Consider the following 22,246-nt stretch of genomic DNA (forward strand, 5'->3'; position numbering starts at 1 on the left):
AGGACTTCTGGGCTTTGTAGATCCTAAGCAGAAACAGGACTATCAGCATGTCTATCTAGGCCCAGGCATGAAGGCTCAGAGAGGAGTTATTGTCACACCACAACAGAGAATGATGAACCAACCTCTTCAGCAAGCAGAGTTCAACATTATCTTCAGGAAGTACAGGTGCAACCTTCTCTTTTGAGGAGCTGTGACCCTACTTACCCAAGAAACTCTGTAAGAATAAACTGGCCACAGCAGGGAGCAGACTGTAAAGGAGAGGGAACAGCATCCCATCCCCACTGAGGCTCATTCAACTCAGGGGATAAATCTGAGAAGAAATTATGACTACATTTAAATATATAATTTCTATACCAGACAGAGAAAGAAATCATTGGCAGTAGATCTAGACCTGCTGGTAAACCAAACGATGGGTTATACATGAAATTTCATAAAGTACATGCACTACTCTGAGGATCTTCATAAAAGGTTTGCTTAGCCTCCTTCCAGAAGTATATTTCAGGATGAGTTTTGCCTTAAGGGGATGGTAAAATGTTTCAGAAATCACTCAAGTCCAAACTCTATAACATAAAAAAAATTGGACAACAGTGCCTTGGTGCAAATGCTTACACAACCTCACAATTACAGTGTAAGTTGGGATCCAGCATTTCTAGATGACATTCCTAGAGGTCACGAAAAGGGACTAGAGATTTTTCAGCTGAAGCATGTATTTTCTAACATCCCAGTTATCTAGGGACCGAAGTAAAAGAAATACTGTCAGTGTCCAGAAGTATCTGCAAGGAAACCCCCCTGAAGACAGGTCCTGAGGGCTCTCTGAGCATCACAAGCCTGCTGAGAGCTTCCTCACAGGCACACAGCCACTCGGCATACTTGCACTAGACACGAGGGTAAGCAAACAGCTGACAGCTAAGGTGTCACCTGGGACAGTGCACAGAGATGAGGACTACAGGCAGTGCCCAGAACTGCCTGTAGTGCAAGCTGCTTTCCTCAAGAGCAGGTGTTTTGGGGGTCTGTATCTAAGCTCACCTGACTTCCTCAATAATTCCTCATCTGCAAGGGACAAGTAGCACCACCTAAGAGTATTTCAATTCTTCAGCCTATAAAACACTAAGCAGTAGAAGAAAGACCAGTACTTACACATGAGAAAACAGGTGCCAACTCTGCCTGGGCTTGTGAATTCATGCACAACTCTCCATGCATGAAGACCCATTCAGAGAAATACAACTCTCAATAGCTCAGGATTCCTCTCTCCTGAGAAGATGCACAACATTTAGCTCCCTGAGCTTCAATCCTGATGTGCTGGGAGAAACCCCTGAGGGCAGCTGGTCATGTGGAAGGTGCGAGAAAAAGAGCCATAGCAGACAGTTGTGAAAGAGGCAACCCTGCTGAAGAAAGACACTGAAAGGATGCTGGCCCATTTTCAATGGCCACAGAGTAGTGCTGCTCTCAAAAACAGCCTCCACAGACAAGAGTCAGACTTCATTAATTCTCTAATCCCTCATGGCAGACATCTTTGACAGACCAAGTTCTGGCTTATTAGGCTGGGAAAACCCACTCTGTTCCCTATGCAAAATCAGATTTAGACATCTGACTTACATCAAGGGCCCCAAGCTTATTCTGTCAATCCAAGCTGATAAATAATCCTGAAACTGGCAAAAGCAAATGTTTGGCAAGAGCTTTGAATATAAACCAGGCTCTAATTGAAAGCTACAATGATGACTGCAAATAAACCATTTATTCTTTCTTCTACTGTTGCCATCACTGGACATGAGACAATTCTTATCCCACAACTTCCCATCTCTGCTCTATTTTCAGAGCTCAGAAACAATCCTCAGTTCTTACTTACATTGCACTTGACAGATTGAGGACTTTTTCTTTTTCTTTTTGCAAAATAAGGTGAATGAAACATACTTGTTCTTCATTGTGAACAACTGCATAATTAATTATACTAGTTACATAGAATACCTTTGAGGGGCAAAACATAGCACTGTTCTCTAAAAGAATTTTCTTGGTTACTTAACAGAACTAAACACAATTTGTCTTTCCTTTTAACTTTTTCCTGGGAAGAAAGTCTGCATTCTTCAGATGTGAAATTAGATTACTGCTCTGTTTTGGGGGTTTTGTTTCATTATTTTTGTTTAGTAATAAGAATAATACACAAGAAGAAAACAAAAGACAGGGTTCTCTAGAAACTGAACCATACATTTTATATCAAAAGAAAATTTGTTTCACTGGAAAATAAGCAGTCCAGAAAATGCCAAATGAGAAGTTTCACTCTACATCCAGACACTTGGAGGTAGGCAATTATCCAGCTGACTAGTCCCTATTTTGGGGGTTCTTCTGGAGTGCAGGGGTAACTATATCTTTAGCAGCATACATACTAAAATTCAAGACAAAAGAAACATGCAAAGCAACTTCTTGCTAATACCACAAGCATTAAAAATATTCTTAAAAATGTTACTCACTCACCAAGAAACAAACATCAGAAGGAACTGGAAATCACTGCTTTGCCACCACTCAGCTCTGACACTGTTGCTTTCCACCTCCTGGCAGAAGTCAGGCAGCACCTTTCCAAGCACCACCTGCATCAGGCCACACTGTAATGTCCCACAGGCTCAGCCAGCTCACTTTGACATAAAACTAGGCACAGGTGCTGGAATCAGCCCAGGGGCTGAGCACCAGCTGGCACATCTGAAATGATTTCCAGCCCAAGGGAAATTGAGAGAGGAGTGTTTGGAAAGACCGTGTGTGTAGAGACTTTCCAAATGTTAGTAGCCCTCCTAGAGAACTAGAAATACTGACTAGGCTGAAGAACAATAGTGTGGACTGTTTGAGGTGTACTGGAGGGATGATTCTCTTCTTGTTGTGGACTGGGCTGGGCTGAGCAGCCCCTGTTGCTTTGCTGGTGAGCTTGCACAAACATGACTGCAGCTCTTGCTTTGCTGGGTGCAGAGAGATGTGACTACCACTCATGCCCCACTGCATGGTTGCCTTCCCACTGCCAAAGCCCTTCTATCAGTGAGACTTCAAAAGGGAGTATGGCTGACCAGTTCACACAGAAATAGCTCCTTACTTCCCCACTTCAAACACCTCTTTGAAAGCCTATTCCATCCATACTTTCACTAGGAGCCCATTCCTTCATCTCCAGTGGGAAAAGCAAATAGAGCTCTCGAGATTTTCTTTGCTTTGAATGAGAATGGTGATTGAACAGGCCCTGCTCAGATAAACACTGAGACTTCACCATGACTGTCTACTTCCTTAAAAACACTGCAGGCTGAATAGAGCCTCTTGGCAAGACAGGTGATCCAGCACTGGCATGCAGAACCCAGTGTTGGTGCCCTCAAGAGAGAACAGAGACTTACTCTAGCACATTTTTATTATGTCATCTAAGTAATGCACAGAAAAGGGACAAAGGTGAATTCTTGAATCACTGTAAGGATGTTTATTCTCCAGGGCAGGCACAGTCCCTGGTATATTCTAACAAGCTTTGCACCAACACACATGATGGTAGCTCCACCACACTTCAGACAAGTAGGTACTGATTCTGCAGTGCTCCCAGAGGTAATGATTTTGTGTACTGATTTACCTAAGCTTGAGGAACTAGCTACAAGACAGCACATAATCCTGAGATACCTTCACACCAAATAATCCTTAGCACCTTGATCTGACTCCAGAGTTAGCCCTGCTTTGAGCAGGAAATTGGATTAGATGACCTCCAAGTGTCATTTCCAGCATATAGTCTGTGATTTTGTGATACAACCACTTTTGAGAGATCACATCTGTGAAGAAACAATGGAAAGACCTCAGATTTGGGATTGGGGGTTCAATTAGAATTAACATAATCCTGGCAAAGATTTTTGATGACTCTTGCGATCAATGCAATGCAAACACAGTGGAAAAACACTGGACAGATGCCTAACATTCAGAGAAGACTTGTGGGATTATGCTTTCACTTCGTTTGAGGCAAGGATATCCTTTCCTGTGCATAATTCCTCTTCAGAAACTCCCTGTCATTTTCTACAACAGCAAATATACAGCAACTATTGTACTAAACATAATATTTCCCCAGATATCCAGAATCTGCAAATATAAGTGTATGTATTCCTTATTGTATATTAAGTATCACTGTGATGTTTTCTACAATGATACAAGATGGTAAAGGCATTAGAATGATGAGGAGACTCAACATAACAGCTAGCATTCAACAAAGAAATATTCATAAGAAGATGTCCATAAAGAATACACACTTGGAATATGCAGATGATTTTAAGGGCTATCCTCTGCTGTGTTTCAGGAAGAGAAGTTTAATGGTAACAGGATAATCTACACATTAACTAACACTAGAGAAGAGAGGGTATGACTGCTATGTCCACCCAGGTAAAATTAGCAAAGCAAATGTTATCATACCTCTTGTATACAGTAGAGGTACGATTTCACAAGTGTTTCTTTTCAAAGGAGGCTATTTACCCAGAACACAGTCCTGAAAATTCCAGAAGTTATTTTCAGATAGTTGGGATCTGATAGCCCTGCTTAGGATCTGTTTCAAGACAGAGCGAAGAAGATTGCTATACTGCAAGTAGGAACCACAATTTTTTCCTTGATTTATCTCAAAAACTGCAGAGGAGACAAAATTGTTGAATCCTGAAAGAATTAAGTGGTTGAAGCCTCCTATTTTTTGTAGATGCTTGCCCTAAGAGCCATGTTCCTAAGCAAGGCAATCCTAAATGTCTCTTTGGAATGAAACTGGTTTTGTGGTTATGCATTTCTGTACTACCAGCAGACCACTTAACACGGACACTTCTGGTACTGGAACTGTCTGCCTGCAAACATAGGTAGAAAAATCATCTAGAAGATGAGAAATTTTCCATAGATTTAGGGCTAGAATTAGAACTTGGTTGTGAAGATTCATGGTAGTTTCAACAGAAAGTTGCATGCCAACTGATTTTATCTTGGAAGACAGAAAATAACACAAACAAAACATCTTTTGCTCTTCTGAGACTTAGAGATGATCAGAATTTTAGCTAGACCATGCCATTACAGAAATATTCCTGAAAAAGGATGGGCAGAGTGACTGATGGTAAATAGGGCATGAAGTGGGATAAAGACATCTTTAGAGTTTCTAGGATCCAACAGGGCATACAAATCATAATCCAAGTAGCTCCCAAAGGATGTGACACTTCATGAATGAATCACAAAGTGCCATCAGCATCACTCAACTAAAACTGGTGGCACAGTTGAAAAATTATACTTTTACCTTTATCTGTGTCTCTTCTGTGATTCCAAAGAATTGAAGCAAAGGGAAACTTCTTATGTTCTTCAAAGCAGTATTATCTGGTTGTCATGCCTGCCTTGTCAGAGCCTTTCTAAGCAACAGGCACCCAATGACCTGTGGAAACCAGAACTGGGTGTGAATGCTTTTGCACCCCCCCTAAATAATTTTGCTAATGAATGCAGATGTGACAATTCACTTAATCACATTTTGTCAATTGGACTTGGTCACTGCCTTTCCTCTTCTTCAAGTCTGATGAGTGATGGTTTTTCTGACTAAAATCCATCCTTGTGCTCTTGTACTATTTACAGCAATTTTCTATTAGCCAAGCCTGGTCTTATGAGTCAATAATCAGTGACAAAAGAGAAGATGATTATTAACGTCTGAGCTTTTGAAATAAACTGATAGCAGCAAACATCTCTCCCTCCTGCCAGGACTGGGGAGGCAGGTCACTCTATGATGTTTAGGTACTTCTAACAGAGTGGTCAATTTTATGTGCATCACAATGCATTCAAACAGATGGAGTAGGAGAATGTCCAGGTACTTTCTTGGAAAACATCTGCCTACCTGTTCTTCTTTCCAGAAAAGTACACAAGAATCATAGCAAACTGTGACATAAAGAAAAGTGGGGACAGTGAAAAATCCCAAAGTAGAATATGTCAAAGTATTACTTGTATTACCTAATCAGGTAACCAGCTTGTCAACCCGACCAAAATTCAGAGGATATATTCCCTCTGGACTTTAGCAAAGCATTTGCAATAATGTCATGTGGGAAACAATTAGTAGCTGCAATAACTGCAAGCCAAGCATGAAAGTAGCTAAAAGTGGAAATGACAAACCTAAGAAACAGGAAGTCATTGGCCTGGATGATTTTACTGGTGGCATTCCTCAAAAGACTGTCCCAGAACAAATCCAACATAATTGTTTGGTACAAAAATTGAAGTATACTAATGAAATTTTCTGATTAAACTTGAGAGGCAATGTCAGAGCAAAAGAATAGCTGGAATAGTAGCTATGGGACAAAATTTAACTGCTAAGTGCAATAAAGAATAACAAGGTTTTGCAATGAACCAAAAGCTTGCCAACTGAAAGCAATGAGGAGGAACTCTGAGACATATTGCTAGGATTGCCAGACTTCATGTGTCCCTCAGATCCTCACAGTTCCTTACAGGGTCCTTCATTTAGTGGCGTTGCTGGCATTGTTGCTTTGATTCAGAAGCACAGAGAGGTAGGCAGGCAGGCAGCAAAGGCCACAAAATCACACAACCCATGTTAAAAACATAGAGAACATGCAAGGAGTAGAAATATCCCAAAGGTTCTTAGGTGGGACATGGAATTTTGGATTGAACCATAAGAAATTCTGTTATATGGAACATCCAGCAAGCCCACATCAGCCATTCACAGGATAACTGTAAGAACCAGAGGAAGACAGAAGCAGACAGTGAAGATTCTAAGATTAGCTGCTTTCCAGGCTTCAGAGGACTCCTAATGGTACTGTTCACCCAGAAATGGCACAAGTTACAGTTCTTGTATGAATCCTCCACATATCTGTATATGTGAGGAGTTATGGGTCTAGAGCTGGCCTACCACAATCACTGGCACCTGAAAATTCATACAGAATAGATAAGGGAGCAAATACTTCTGGTTATATCCATAGTGGTTTCTCTTCATTCAAAGTGGAAGAATACATTCCTAGACTGTGCCTGAGCCATCCATTTGTGGGTGGCTGACAACTCTTCCCAGAGGAATTTCTGAAGCAAAGGGAAGACCTTCCTGGCATTGCTGATACTCACCTTTCTGAATTATGGAAAGAAGCTGCTAGGAGGCACTTTCCCTGAGACCTGGGCCCTGAAAGATACTTTCCAGCATGAGGTCCTTTCCAGCACAAATGATTCTGTGATGTTTGGCCTCTTAAGGTAGGCTAGAGCAAAGGACAGCTGTACAATTCCTCCTCAGATGCTCTCTTCTCATGATAACCTTTGTCTTGCCTAGGAACTTTCTTTAGAAAGGTTTACTTCCAATCTGCTGGGGAGGAAACAGAAAAGAGGTCAAGAGGTATCCCAATTTGCTCTGCGAGCTGCAGAGCCTACAGTGGCTTTATATGCCAATGGATTTATGTCCTATGTTCCTCATGCTCTCTCAACTGAATGCTGTCTCCTCTTCATATCCACCACTCCATTCCCAAGTGTCCCTCTGGGGCTACAGGAGGAACACTCTTCCCAGCAGTATCTCAAGTTCTTTCTCATCTCCCTTCATTGTGCCCCAATCTCCTCCACTTTGCACCTGTAACTCTTAGATGGATTACAGCTGCTTTTTTGGCATGCCAAGGTCAGAAGGGAGGACCCTTTGTTACAGGAAATAAGGGAAATAGCAACTCAAAATACTGAAAATTGCTGAATTTCAAAAAATTGCTGAGGTAGTTGGGCCACCAAAATAAGCTGACCAATTTTCTGCTTTTTTTGTACATCTGTACAAAACATTCACATTGTGTTGAATTTCAATTCACTCATATTTGCAGTTCTTCCAAAAATATTAGTTATTGTGAAAAACAGATGAGTTTTCTGTTTACCTCCCAAAATAAAATTTCTGTTCTCAGAACACAGTATTTCAGCAGTATGAAGATCTGGGAAATTTCATTGTTATTTTCTTTTGGAAAAGATTATTCAAAACATTTTAAATTTTTGGAACCAAAAGATCTGATTCTCACACAAATTCAGACCAATTTTTCCTAACCTTAAAGAAAACATCTCAGATAAGAAAACAAATGTTCTCTAGAGCATCAAAAACCCCCACACTCCTGTATTTACCTTCAATTGCAAAGAAGGGGAGCACTACTTATGGCTATTTTACAGATGGAACTGAAGCTCAAAGGCTAAATTACTTACCTGCTGCCAGACAAAAGCATGGTGGAATATGGAACTGACTACCACAGTCCTATTTTCCAAGACAGTGTCTTAAACACTGCACCATTTTTCCTGCAAGGCCCACAGTCAGCACGATGGAGAGAGAGACCTCAGACCATAGTCCGACCTAAGCTTTGACCTGAACTTTGTGTTTTGCTCTCACCTGTTGCAAATCGTCCACATAGAAACAGTGTATATTCCACAGCACTTTCTCAGAAGCTGGAGAATAATTTCCTTCCACTAGCAAACATACTTTTTGGGTTGTGTGGCACAACAGAAAAAGCCAATACAGCTTTTCATTTACTGCTGCATCTGCATGTTAACATGAAGGTCAGTAGGAATGTACACAACAGAAAGAAAATGAGTAGTTAATTATTGCTAGACTGCAAGAAGGGAAAACACATGCTTCAATTTGGTTTAGAAAAGAGCAAAACATGAGAACTGCTTCTTCTGGACTGTTTTTTCATAGGAGGGCATACATAGAGTAAAATTCATGATAACTGGAAGTTATTTGATGTGCTTTGAGTATCACAGATAAAAAATCCCCTCCCATCATTTGGAATAATCTCAAGTAATAATTACAATATTGAGCAAGAAAAATCCCACTTGATTTTTTTTGCTGAATATTGTACTCATTTATTGAGATTGTTCCTTCTCCCACATGTGTATAATCTGGCAATTTGCCCATATCTTTTGCCATATTTAGTCCTTCACATGTGTTTGTACTTGAGGGTTTCATTGCATCATAAACAATCTGCAGTGCTTCAAAACTAAGCTGTGTTTAGACCAAAATTCTACATTTGCTCTTTATGGAGCAAGTTTTAATAATTTCAAAACATCAGCATGCAATAGGCCAAAACTTAGTACAACCAGTTTCTCTTGGGATGTTAAACCACTGTTTAAAACTTCAAGGGCTGAAGGTATATTTGCTGTTCACCATCCAGCTATAATAGATAAGCAAAATCCATTCATGTAACAGGGTAGAGGTAACTGCTTTAAAAATATTCAAAACAATCAGAACAACTTGACCAAAACTAGCAAATTTAGTTGCTCTGCAGAATGCAGGCCTAGTCCCTCCCAATCACCAAATTAATAATAGTTGGAGGTTATCAAAGTAGTGAAGAACTCTTACTTCCAGAGCAAGGTAAGAGTCCTGGAGAGCAGAGTTCAGTACATTGAACTTCACTTGTCACTGGGTACCTGGAAGAAGAGGCTTATGTCAAGCATCCATGAGCAGAACAAAGCATTGTCTCAAAGCCAGCTGCAGGACTAGAACCTAACACATGAGAATTGGGCAAGTCTCCAGGCAACTGGCACATGCCAGAGCAATCAGAACACTTCAGTGTAAATTCTGGATCATTATTGCAGTATGTACCTTCTTGGCCTCACAGTTTTATCCAGACAGAATAGCAAAAATGTGAAAAAGACATTCACTATCCCAATGCTTGAAAGCCATGGTCCATCAGCAAACTTCATTAGGTGGAACAGGAGTGGGAAGTGATGCTCATTAACACCAGTGTACACCATTTTTGGAGTTTAGATTCACTTCAGTAGTGCTCAACTGATATAAACTGCTGTAGATTCTGTACAAATTGGCAATTACAAAACTTACTGAGCTTTTCTGCTCTGGAAGGAATTTGTGATCATGACCAACAGACACGTTTAGTTCTGTAAATGCTAAATAACTGAGTTCAGGTACTTAAATATTTTGCAACATTTAAGTAATATGAAGGCAAAAGGCTCAGCACCTGCCACCAGCAGGCACTGTTCAGAAGCCATGTAACATTTTTCTAGGCAAGATCTAGGCTCAGCAAATTGCTCAACTTCACAAAGTAAACAAGTAGCAGAGACTGTCTTATCTCTTAACCCCAAACTAAGTAATTTCACATTCTCTATCACATCATTTATACTGATGGCTCCCCACTACCGTGGATATATGATTTTTAAGCATTTGTGTCTGCAAGTGACAGAAGCTGCATAATGGAAAAATTCCCACATTCTCTGAAAAATCTTTGGTTTGCAGCTTGTCAGTTATAGATGAAGTATCTGCATTTCAGCAATGTTTTATTTTCACTGAGGAAGTATTTTAGATGAAAGAACTTTGCTGAAATAGTCTGATGCATGAATGTTTTGTTCAAGAAAACAAAAAAACCAAGGCTCCCTCATTTCTGCAGTCTCACTGAAGAAAGGTTTAAATTGTAAAAACCTTTTTCAGTTTTATTCTTTTCACAGCAAACACTGAATTAGCTTTGTGACAATGTTGCACTGTTCTATATAATGAAACTTCAAACTGAAAGAGGGTGGATTTAGATGAGATATGAGGAAGAAGTTCCTCACAGTGAGGGTGATGAGGCACTGGAACAGGTAGCTCTGAGAAGCTGTGGATGCCTGGAAGTGCTCTAAGCCAAGTGGGATGGGGCCCTGAACAGCCTGGTCTAGTGGAAGGTGTCCCAGCTCATGGCAGCAGAGTTGGAACCGATGCCCTAAACTTTACCTTTTATACTTTCCAGATTCTGTACTGCTTTAGAGTAACTCTGAACTTCATATAAAGTGTTAGCAAGTTCTCCTCACAGTTTAGTTAGACAAACCAATCCTTTTCCAGTCTGAGAACCAAGGACAGCGTTACAGCTTTGGGCCCAAAAAGTGCAAACAACGGTGAACTGAGGAGAGAATCTGGGAGGATGGGACTTCATAACCTGAAGCTGTAATTGGACAATTAACCCCAAAATGTAAATGGACCAAAACTCATAAAAGTGTGAAAACTCAGACCAGGCATCCATCTTAGGTAAAGCCACGGCCAGGCTCTTGTAGTGCCCACGGTGTATCCTTTGAAGGCCTTTTAATAAATACCTACATTATTCCTGTAGCACTGTCTAGCCTCTGTAGGCATCAGAACTAGATGAGCTTTAAGGTGCCTTCCAACCCAAATCAATCTATGATCCCTACACTGAATGGGTACACTCACTCTGACTCCAGCCATCAAGCAAAATGACCTGAGAACCCAAAGGAATCAAACACGGCCACATTTCCCCAGTGGGCAAACAGAAAATATTCTAATGCTTAGAGTGAAAATAGAAGACTAAATAAAAACTAACTCATAGGAGGAGAGGTGTGTCTGAGTGGGAGAGTAATGACAAAGGTAGAAATAGAATAGCAAGTAGCAGAATGGCAGTTAGTAAAGTAACACTGTAAACATTGAGTCTTTCATCTGTTGTCCCAATAGAAGTGTGTGCCATCCAGAAAGATGACAAACATCTGCTAATGTTAGGAATAACACTCTGCCCATATATTTTCAAAGCATACAGCATCCTGCACTGATCTTTAAAATGCTGTGTGTCATAATTCTACTTACTTAACTACATTTTCTCCAAGTTGAGTCTGTTTTGCCTGCAAAAGTAACTGGTAAGAAATCTCCTTGTGTTTATCCAGACCCACGAGCTCTGTTACTCTCTTTATTCCCCTTGTCCAGTGGAGGAGCAGGAGTAAGAATGGCCAGAGGGACACAACTGGCAGGCAGCCAAGGTACCTTCCACACACACTTGCAAAACAATAAAAAAAAGTACAAATTGGTTTAAATTTTTTAATGTACAAATTTACATTCACCATGTTGTAACTTTAAACTAGAGAGGAAATTGCAGCAGTCTGCATGATTTATTCTATCCATAATTTACAAGCGTACAGATTAGAAGAAAATCCTTTTCCTTTTCTCAAGGAAATAAATATTTCATTTCTACACTCAATAATCATTCAGCTTTCTAACAGTCTGTGAGCTACACACCAGCATTCTCTCAAAAGTAGCATGTCTTTATCTCTTGGGATTCCAACCAGTAGCTTTTGTTGCTCCTCATGTGCCCACACAGCATATTCAGAATTCAGCTCCAGCGACACCTAAAGACACACTTCAGTGAAAGAAGCAGCTGAAGACGTCCATCTTCAGTTTTGCAATACAATCCAGCTGCCAATTACTTTCTTCCAAATGGATCCGACCACACTTTTAACCCTACAAATCAAACATCAGAATAGCAGCTGTTGATAATTTAGACTGTTGGAGAAAAAAAAAACAGGCTTGCTATTCCAGCTTTGTGTATTATAAACAATGGAAGAAGCCAATAATTTCTGCACTGAATTTGCAATTTGCAAAAATATACAGAAAAACAATCTCATCTTGATTTAAACTTCAGATAATGAAAAAATCTGTGACATTCATAGGTAAGGTGCTCTAAAATTGTTGGATCATTTAGAACTGTACCTTACACTTAAATTTGTCTAGGCTTCCTTTTCAACGAATGGATTTTGTAACTTATCAGCAGCTAAATTCAGATGAAAAGGAGAAGTTACACTAAGAAGAACTAGTCATTAAGTACCTGCATCTTGGACAAATGAGCCAGTCCAGTCATCTCAAATGTTTAGTAAAAAAAAAACAGGTTTACAAGACCTCTATTTCACAATACCCTCCCTACTTTTCTTCAGGACTTCCCCCACTTCCCTGGAAAGCAAGTCCTGCAGTAATGATCTAACCAATGTGTGTAATAAGGTCATGGCTTTAATCCTGTTTGATTTTCACCTGCTGCTGATGATAGGCTTTTTCAAAAACAAAAATACCCATTAACATATTCAGATATTACATGTTTCATCAAGACAGGCACTCTTACATCTTTAATCAAGAAATGCCAGCCTTGAGTAGACACTCCATTTAACATTATAAAAAAATGAACTATCGAGGCTAGTCTGCTAGACTTGAATTTTACTTCCCTCACATGCTTTTCTAAGCCTTCCACTGTCAACAGCAAGGATCCAAAAGCTATCAGCACTACATTCCAAATTTTCCTTCACATGTAGTGGATTTCTGCATGGCCCATCCATCCATGAAGCCAGAAGGCACTGCCAAAGTGCTGATAAACTGCGTTTCAGGACAGTTCGGTATTCCACAAAACTAGGGTGCAACATTGTTCTTTATAGCTACAGCTCAGCCTAACCATGGTTCCTGCTTGCTCTGAGCTGGTTCAGAAGTGGAAACTGGCCTCTATTTAACAAAGTATGAAGACAACAGAAACTCTGCAACTTATTTGGCCAGTTAAGTCACTTTAAGATGAGATTCATTAAAACCGTAATTTTTCAGTGAGGAATTAGCCTGAGAAAGGAATTGATTGGCAAGTTTATTGAGTATGTTTTCACTGAATGTATTCCTCATTGTATTATTTAAATCCATATAAATATTGAAGCCTTACTTCAAGAGAGTCTTTAAAACAATCAATGCAAACACATAAATCAAGTGTACCTGCAGGCTGAATATCCTCTTGAACGATACCAGCTCGGTTAACTGACTGTTCATTCTCTGGAAAACAGAACAGAAAGGACACTACTAAAAAAAAAAGAAAATACCAGATATCTTGAAAATAATATTGAAAATTTTATTACCTTGAGATGCTACACAATAAAATTCTGTTAAGTATCTACCTACAGAATGCAAATGTAGTATTCCGACTTCACTGAGAAACTAACAGCTAGTCTGTTTTGAGAGATTACAAAGAATATGATAATCATCCTCAAACAATGCCTACTGTTTAATAAAGATGCCAAAACACCTGCCATGGTCCCAGCACTTAAGGAATGACTAGTACTTTTAGAAGCTCATTCATACGCTCAACATAAAACTAGTCAAAAGATTTTTTCTTCTTCTGAGCAACTCCCATTTTCAGGCCCTGAAAGATCTTGCAAACAGATTTCATGACAGTACTTACAAAATTACTGCCTGTAACCTTTGTGAAATTCAGCACCTGAGGGATATTTTCCCAGACACTGGGCCCGTCTCAGGCTTTGCTTTTTTCTTTGAAAGATTCAACCACTTCCACAAAGAGAAACGGAGAAAACTATACTATTTCCCTTACCAAATGCCCCCTCTTTTCTTCCATTTCCAGTTATGCACTTCACCACCGCAGTGCTACTCTGAAGCAGGAAGTCAAAGCTCAGGTGGATTCACCTTTTGCCCCCACCACTGAACTTTTGAGGCCTTTAAAAACCTGCAGGGTGCATATTCCCAAAGGAAGCTCAGAATTAAGCTCACTTCAAAACCGAAATTTTTCATTATCCTGTCCCACTGGGAATGCACTGGCACTACATGTTATCAGGCTGTCTAGGTAGAACCCTAATGCTTCCTGAAACTAGCAGTGAATCACAGTAATTGATTCTTGCAAGGGGACAGGCACTAGAGGCACATCCAGATTCTCCAGTTCTGTTCACTGAGCATGGTAATTCCATTTCATCCTTTTTAGCAGACAAAATCTCAGGGACCTGTCTAATTTCAAAGAAAAAGGCACAAAACCCAGAGAGGGAGAACAAAATGGATTAGGGCAACAAAGGAGACTTCCTGTAGGACATGAAGGAGAAGGATATTCAGTCTTGAGTGGAAGCCTACATTAGAAGAGAGGCAGGAAAAACAAGAACCATTCTGAGAGTTCTGGGGATATACTTGGGTTGAACAGAGAAGCTGTTTACTGGTCAGGCAAAGAAACCTGTGCAAAAATGTAAGAGATGATAAATACACAGACAGGACACAGAACAATCAATAGGGAGACTGCAGTGGGGCCTGCAAACAACTTGGAAGACAGGTAAGACTAAAAAGAACAACAAGGAAGATTCAGTCTTGGTGACATGAGAGCCACCTCACAGGATGGGGAAGAAACAGTCTCACAATTCAGAAAATCAGGAAATCTGTGAAAATGTCACAAAGAGCAGCTGTCAAGCCACTGTTTTAGTTAATCCATGTGGAAAAGGCCCGTGCTGACATCCTCAAAGTTTCATCATTGCCACTAAACTGCAGTCTTTTTTAAAGCTAGATACTGACAAGAAAATATTAGAAACAGCAAAGCCACAAAGTGAGGTACTAAAACCCTACAAAATTTTAACATTTCTGTATTAAATTAGGTCAAACTCCTCTGTGCAAAATTTACAGTTCATATCAACAATTTGATTATATATAGTTTTTCCAAGTAGCTTTCATCTTATTTGTTAAATTGCAAGGAACTTCTCTGAAGATGCTTGAGAATCACGCAGTAAAGTCTTCTTCCAGAACGTTAATGTACTTCACTTGTATAGAATTTGGAGATACACAAGAAAAACAAGAGTGAAGAAAGAAAAGCTAGCACTTCATGTTTACATAGTGCAATGTCACTCCAGGTAACTAATACTCATTCTTGCCTTTTGCATGATTAGTCTGTGATGCTAATTAGAAGACCCAACTTTTGGGACACAGCATCCCCAAACACAGAAATATTGAGCATTCTCTCACAGCTCAAGCCAACAGAGGGTGGGAGCTTCTACGGAAGCTGTCATACAGCTTACTGTACTCAGAAAATCCTCTGTACTCCAAAGGTTAAACACTTGGGTTCAAACACCACAACCGCGATAGTCCACAGTCTTGCCTCAAGTATTGTGATAACAAATGCTTGTGCCTCTCCTACGGCAGTGATGAGCATCAAGAAAAGCTCCTTGGAAATGAATAAAAGTGATATCAGATGGAGAATCAGCACCAGGCAATAAGTTTAGAATCAGGTATCAAATCACAAGTTTGTGCAATTGCTAACTGTGCATCAACTCAATCATTCTATGTCCTAAACAAAGATTAAAAATCTCTAAACTGATAGGGAACATCTACTCACATAATTTGCAAGTACAAAGGAACTACCATTGATCCACTAGTTCTGTCCTTTCCTGCCAAGACACATTTCTAATATAGTATTTTTTGAAAATATAGCATAAGCAAAAAAGATTTAGTAATAATGTTTTCAAAGGGAACACAGAGAAGGAAATATAATTGTAGGAAGTTTAACAAACAGAGCATCCTTGAATAAAAACTTACTTGTAAGTTAAATTTTACTTGACCTTTGATGCAAAATTAAAGCCCCTCCAATAAGACCAGTAAGTTTAACCTTTTTTCCTTTTCCTTCCTAGAATTTTTCAGTTGTCTTGGCAGATTAACCACATATATCTTCATGTTATTGGCTTGCTTAGTCTCATAAAGATTAAAGTGGAGGGGGCAAGGCTGGTTGCACCAGAACTTTTCCCCCATTTCCTTCAGCACTATCTCACAGAAGCTGAGGAGGAGTAATGGGTGCTCCCCGTACGGAGCACCGGCCTGGAGCTGCAGAGCCATCACACCTGGAGCTGCAGGTGCCTTCAGGGGCTTGGCAGGTTTTCCTGGCAGGAAAGTGGGATTTTCCTCAGGAGTCAGTTTCAGAGACTCTGCAGACTGAGACCAGTTCTAGCAAATCATCACAACTGGCTGCCAAGTTTTAAGTTAGATTTTCAACTGCAGCTGGAAAACAGAACTCGAACAGCTCACAGAATCATTGAACAGTCTGGGCTGGAAGGGACCTTTAGAGATCATCTAGTCCACCTCTCCTGCACTGAGCAGGGACATCTTCAGCTAGATCAAGTTGCTCAGAGCCCTGTCCAACCTGCATCAACACACCACTCCTCCGGGGAATCTGTTCTAGTGGTTCACCACCACCACCATAAAAAACGTATTCCTTTTATTTACTCTGTTTCGTTTAAAACCATTATCTCTAGTCCTACTGCAACAAGGCCTACTAAAAAGCCTGCCCCAACTTTCTTACAAGCTCTCTTCAAGTATTCTACAGGGTTTTTTTGAAGCCTTCTCTTCTCCAGGCTGAAGAACCCCAACTCTCTCAGCCTTTCTGCACATAAGAGGTGCTCCATCTCTCTGATCTCAATTTCTCCAACTGCGTCTCATTCCTCTAAGGAGCAGCTGAAGGATGTTCTCAATCACGTGCTGGCCAATGACTTGAAATAAGAGTAACGGCGAGCTGTATTATTTTGGTTTTCAGGTATCTCCTAGACGAGCAGGAAGCCCCTCGGGAGTCACTCACCGAGCAGCAGCCCCAACATTCCCCCAAGCCCGGGCACAGACCGGGCCATGGCCCAGCCAGCTCCCCCCCGCGCACGGACTCACTGTACTCCTCCGGCAGCAGCAGCGGCCGGAAATAAATGGGGTAAAAGGCGGCTCCCACCATGGCCACGAAGGCGCCGAAGATGCCGAGCGTGCGGGAGAGCGCGGCCATGGCCCGGCGGACGCGGCGCGGGGCCTTCCGGGGCACGGGGCAGCGGCGCGGCACCGCCCGGCCCGCCGGGAGGGCGCCCCCGCGCGGCCGGCGGGGCGCAGCGCGGGCACGGGGCCGGTGCCGCCGCTCTGTCAGCCCGGCCCGGGCAGCCCGAGATGGTGCGCCCCAGTCCCGCTGCCCCGCCCTAAAGCGCCTCGCCCGACAGCGGGAGGTGTCCCGGCTCGGCACTGCGCCGGTAGCGCAGCACCGAGGCGGGAGGGCGGGGGCCACCGCGGAGCCGTCAAGGGAGTGGGCGGGCGCGGCCCTGCGCGGGGATCCCTCCCGGGCGCGCCTGCTGCACGGAGCTGCGAGGAGCCGCCAAGGAGCTGCGCGGCACGGCCGGGGCTCGGCTTCTTCTGGCCCAGCCCCTCCGTACCTGCGGCGGCGGAGCGGGACCCTGCCCTGCCCTGCCCGGGCGGCGGCCCCTCCTCCAGGAAGCCGGATCTGCCGCATCCTTGTCGCCGGCCCGGCCGCGCAGTCCCCGCCGCGCTGGGCACCGTCGCAGCAGCAGCAGTATGCGGCCCCCGGCCGAGCCCCGCCGCGCCCCTCCGCTGCTCCTCGTCCTCCTCACGGTGAGTGCCGCCGGCTCCGCACCTGCCCCCGCGTCCCGACCCGCCCGGGCGTCGCGGCAGGGGCCGGCCCGTGCGGGGCCGCGGGTCGTGCCCGCAGGGCGGAGGGAGCCGAGCCGGAGTCCATCGGGGCTCTGGGGGCTCGGGCCGGGGCCGCCCCTCGGAGCCAGCCTCGGCTGTCCGGCCTGGCTCCGCGCCCCCTCCCAGCCCCCGGCGTTAGTGGGGCCTGTCTTGTTGAGCTGGGGGACGCCGAGTCGTCGCGTCCAAGTGTTAAGCTTTCTGCCATGGGTGAGATAAACTTCTAGAGTGGGAAAAATGGGGAGGCATTTGACATCTGCGTACAGATGCACGGCTGAACATAGTGCTGCACTGGCTTATGGAAACAACCGTGGCTTAGGGTCAGTTACTAAACTACTTCATCTTTTTTGTTGCTAAGCATAAGCTCTGGTCAGAGCTGTTTGTGTGCCTGTACCGTGTTGGTGCTGATGGAGAGCAGCTGATCAACACCTTTTGTCATGTCTTCTTTTCATACATCGTAAAATGTAGCATGACGTGTTGGGCATTTGCAGGTGAAGGACTGCAGTTATCTTCAGGTTTTGTGCTAACAGGTGCAGGTTTCATAGGGCTTTGTGGAATTTCTGCAGGGCTGAACTCATGGAGGGTCCTGTTGAGACCTCCAGCAAATGAAAGAATACTTGCTTAATCATTTCTGTATTATTACACTACTGAAAATGTTCAGTTTCCTAATGTTTGCGGTGTTTGCCTCCCACATTGATTTTTATCCCAAGATCTGATGGGATGACTTGGGCTAATTCATTCAGATTCAGCAGGATTTAAGAAAAAAAACCAAAAAACATTTACAGCTTTAATGATTAAGTTGCCCCACACAACAAAACCTTTGTGTCTCTCTTGTTGAACTTTGCCTAGTTGATGATAATATTTTGAATCAGTGTAGCTGGCTTCTTTGGTGTGCTGGAAAACTTTTATATTTAAGTCTCCTAATCACACTCAATGTGTAAGCTTTTCATCCTTGTTCTATCTCAGTGATGCACATTTAACTCTGCCTTGTCTGATATAACAGGAAGGGAATAGGCTCCCTCACCAAGTAGGAACATTTAGATGATGCACACTCTATGCACTGTGTAGTGGCAGCCAAGTGGTAGGAGAGACTCAGCCATGGTCTGGAGGCTTATGGTCTGCAGTCTCTGCAGGTCTCCATCATTTTGGGGTTGCTTAGGGTTCTTTGCTCCATGCTGTTTACTGGATGAGCCTCCAGAAGGGTTTGCTAGGTGGGATGTAACGGCAGACTCAAATATACTTCGTGCATTTTGGCAGCACAGGCCTCAAGTAATACCCAGGGACCACAGAATACAAAGTAAAAGGGGGAGCCATTTAGCAGATCAGGCACTACGGGAAAGGCACTAGATCAGCAGAGCTGAAGCTAAACTTAGGCATCAGCAATTGTGTTGCATTGTGCTTAAGTGCTCTAGGAACATCATGGAAATTGTTCTGCAAAGACCTGGCTTTGGATTTCAGAGCTTACTGCTTTGGGATCCCCCACCACCAAATTTCTGCCATTCACTGGAAATCAGATGGACACATTCACACCTCCTGCTGCATCTTTGTTAATGAACTGTGCCAGACCCAAGCTGTCCTTCCTGGAGTCTAGTTCCCATTGCTCTATAGTGTATAACCACTGAGAAAATTGAGAGCTGGCTGTGTGTGTGTTTTGACAGTAAGTGTGTGTGGTAAGCACACATTAGTACCCCTATGCTTTTTAGTATCTACATGGTAGAGTTTTGCATCTTGTGATAACGACATGGCATTGTGTTCATAGTATATTACCATCTTCCTCATGACACAGCCCCCTTATCACAAAGATTAAGCTACTTACAAGTACTCCTTATTGTAAGATCAAGAAATATTAATTATAACCATTCCCTCATTCAGTTATGTCTTCCAGTGTCTGACCTTAATAAAGTCAAGGTCTTGAAGTAAACAGGACCTCTATGCATAGTTGTGTTCCACTAACAAGCCTTGAGCTCTTTTGCACCTCTTAAGGAGGCAGGGAACTGGGGAAAAATACCATTTGATCACACAGGTGATAAGAAAATCCAAAAATCCTCATCTGTAGGAGCAAGGAGGTAGTATAGGACTTCATTCTGATTTCTTCTAATATTTACCTTCACAGGTCATACTGGCTTAATGTTTTTTGGTGTAGCTGTCAAGGAGTGTCAACATATTATCAAGAAATAAAAAGCGAAATAGTTTATCATTAGGGACTTTTACTGATCCCCATGTTGGATTGTGGGCAAGGTCTAGTCCTCCAGGTGCACAACACATAATTTCTATGATTAGAAATGTTCTAATGACTAGGCCATACCGTTTAAATATTTTGAAAAACACAGTGAAAAAGACATCAATCTAAGATAGGTATCCAAGATAAAATTTATTTTAATTTGCTTAATCTTAGCAAAGTTAAAAGTTACCCAAGACAGATCTCATTTCGAGCAATCTTAATGACCATCTTCCCTGGTAATCCTAAGTGACAATTGTGAATATTTTAGACAGACCAGGGGACATGGTGGAACTGCTGTGCTTGTGGCTTGCCCTCAGAGCTGAGTAATCCCCAGTATTCTTGGCAGTGCATCAAGCTGGATGCTGACTGCAAGGCAGAAAGAAAAGAAGCTGTTTGAAGCTTTAGAGACAAGAACTTCATCACAGGGGATAATCCTGTTATATGTCCAGGGACTCACTCTCAAACTATATATAATGTACATAGCTGTGCAGAGCAAAAGCTGAGCAAATTCAGCCTGCTGGTCTTGCTGCTCAAATTTCCTATTGTGAAGAAATCTTCACATTAATTCATTCTCAGGAAGCCTTTGTTGTTGTTTAGTCCTTCAGGGACCTGCATGACAGGTAACAAAAGTAGCTAACTTTTTTAGAAGATGCAGAAACATAAGGCTGTGGCAATCCTAGCAAACAATGATACATAATGAATATATGCCTGTACATTTTTGTGCACACTCCTTAGGCCTGATCCTAGGAGCATGTTTAAATAACATGACGTGGAAGTCGCTATCTTAGACCGGATTCCACTTGCATAAGGGGTGAAGGATACACCCTGTAAATACAGTTTGTTTGTAGAAGCATGTGTAACTTTGAGACCTTAATGTAGGGACATTGTTGCCATTAAAACCTTGATGGTGGCTCTCCAGTAATCCGTGTCTACTTGCTGGGTAAAAGAAACATCATGTTTTGAAGTAAAAGTATGGTATATGCATGCTTGTGCAGTGTTCTGTTATTATCGTGAGTGTATGAATAATCACATAGATTCTCTGGTTAACATGTTTGTGTTTTGGGTTTTGTTCCAGAACTTTGTGCTGTCCTTTGGAAAGGAGACATTACAGACAACGGCAGTTACTCCACAGTTTCAGAAGAATATGGATTATGTAGATTTTATCTATTTAAACATTTTAGAAAAGAAAGTTCTTAACAATTCTGAGGTTTCAGTTCAGTATTTATGTTCTAAGCCTTGTATTGTCAGTTTAGAAGCAGTAGCTTCCTCCGAGTTCAGGACTGGTGTACCAGTGTATAGAAGGAGATGGAAGGATGAGAAGAACCTTTATGTTAGCAGAACTCGACAAGTACACTTGAAATTTCCAAGCATCATGGTTTACAGAGATGATTATATCATCAGAAACTCAATTATAGTGCACAGTGTGATACTGTATGCATGGATTAGCCACAAGTCAGCTAACGACTATGGTGATGAGCAGAATGAAGACTACCAGGCTGCAGTTGCCAAGAATTACACATTTTTAGAGGCAGTTCCACCCTTCGAACGGCCATATAAGGACCACAAAGTTTGTCTTCAGTGGGGTGCTGACTATTTGTGGATGCTCCAGGCCAATAGGATACCTCAGTGCCCTCATGAAACTGGTAGGTGCAATGTCATTTTTTTTCCCCAAGGAAATATCTCTGGTAAGCTGTTAAAAAGTGCCTACTGGTAGTAAATAATAAATATTACATACAGTGGTTTACTTGGGAAGCATTGTTGAACATGTAATCTCCACAACTATGATGTTAGAGTTGCAAGTTGCTGAAGCCATCCTGCTCTACAGATTGCTTCATCACCGCCAGCCTGGAGTTTGGTAGCAGTCTGGCCCCCTATTTTCTAAGCATTTTCAAACAATTTTAGTCAGAACCCACCAGAGTTAGTGGACAGCATTCCTTTATCTTCAGAGAGAGTTGTTCAGTCCCTTACTGCATTAATGCAGAATCAGTTCTGTAGTTTATGCACACATAATTTTCACACAAGTAGCTCCCTTCTGCTTAAAATGATGGCCTCACACTCAGAAACATATTTTCAAGTCTTTGTAGTGA

The 22,246-nt window shown here is 42.2% G+C and overlaps 2 protein-coding genes across 4 annotated transcripts in view; one reads left to right on the forward strand and one right to left on the reverse strand.

Moving 5' to 3' along the window:
* Nucleotides 1–11,738: 11,738 nt before the first annotated feature.
* On the reverse strand, nt 11,739–17,301 carry SMIM20 (small integral membrane protein 20). Its single transcript, XM_059845053.1, has 3 exons — nt 17,144–17,301; nt 13,451–13,507; nt 11,739–12,172 (listed from the first exon to the last, which is right to left on the reverse strand). The coding sequence occupies exons 1-3, from the start codon at nt 17,250–17,252 to the stop codon at nt 12,135–12,137; spliced, it is 204 nt and encodes a 67-aa protein (XP_059701036.1). The 5' UTR covers nt 17,253–17,301; the 3' UTR covers nt 11,739–12,134.
* Nucleotides 17,302–17,627: 326 nt separating this feature from the next.
* SEL1L3 (SEL1L family member 3) overlaps nt 17,628–22,246 on the forward strand; it is a 32,938-nt gene continuing 28,319 nt past the window's right edge. Inside the window, exons 1-2 of one of the 3 annotated variants that reach the window (XM_059845047.1) lie at nt 17,628–17,863; nt 21,235–21,802. In XM_059845047.1, the coding sequence (XP_059701030.1) occupies nt 17,807–17,863; nt 21,235–21,802 (625 nt within the window). In that variant the 5' untranslated portion in view covers nt 17,628–17,806. The remainder of the gene's footprint in view (nt 17,864–21,234; nt 21,803–22,246) is intronic. The other 2 variants (XM_059845049.1, XM_059845046.1) reach the window with 2 other exon arrangements.

This window comes from Haemorhous mexicanus, chromosome 4, assembly GCF_027477595.1.
Source record: "Haemorhous mexicanus isolate bHaeMex1 chromosome 4, bHaeMex1.pri, whole genome shotgun sequence".
NCBI classification, from domain to species: Eukaryota; Metazoa; Chordata; class Aves; order Passeriformes; family Fringillidae; genus Haemorhous; species Haemorhous mexicanus.

Bases quoted from the DNA above. Each gene is read 5' to 3' on its own strand.
- SMIM20 (XM_059845053.1), bottom strand. From the start codon at position 17,252: ATGGCCGCGCTCTCCCGCACGCTCGGCATCTTCGGCGCCTTCGTGGCC. The intron at 13,508-17,143 runs GTGAGTCCGTGC...TCTGTTTTCCAG, and splicing joins GCTGCTGCCGGAGGAGTACA to AGAATGAACAGTCAGTTAAC. The intron at 12,173-13,450 runs GTACACTTGATT...TTTGATTTGTAG, and splicing joins AGAGGATATTCAGCCTGCAG to GGTTAAAAGTGTGGTCGGAT.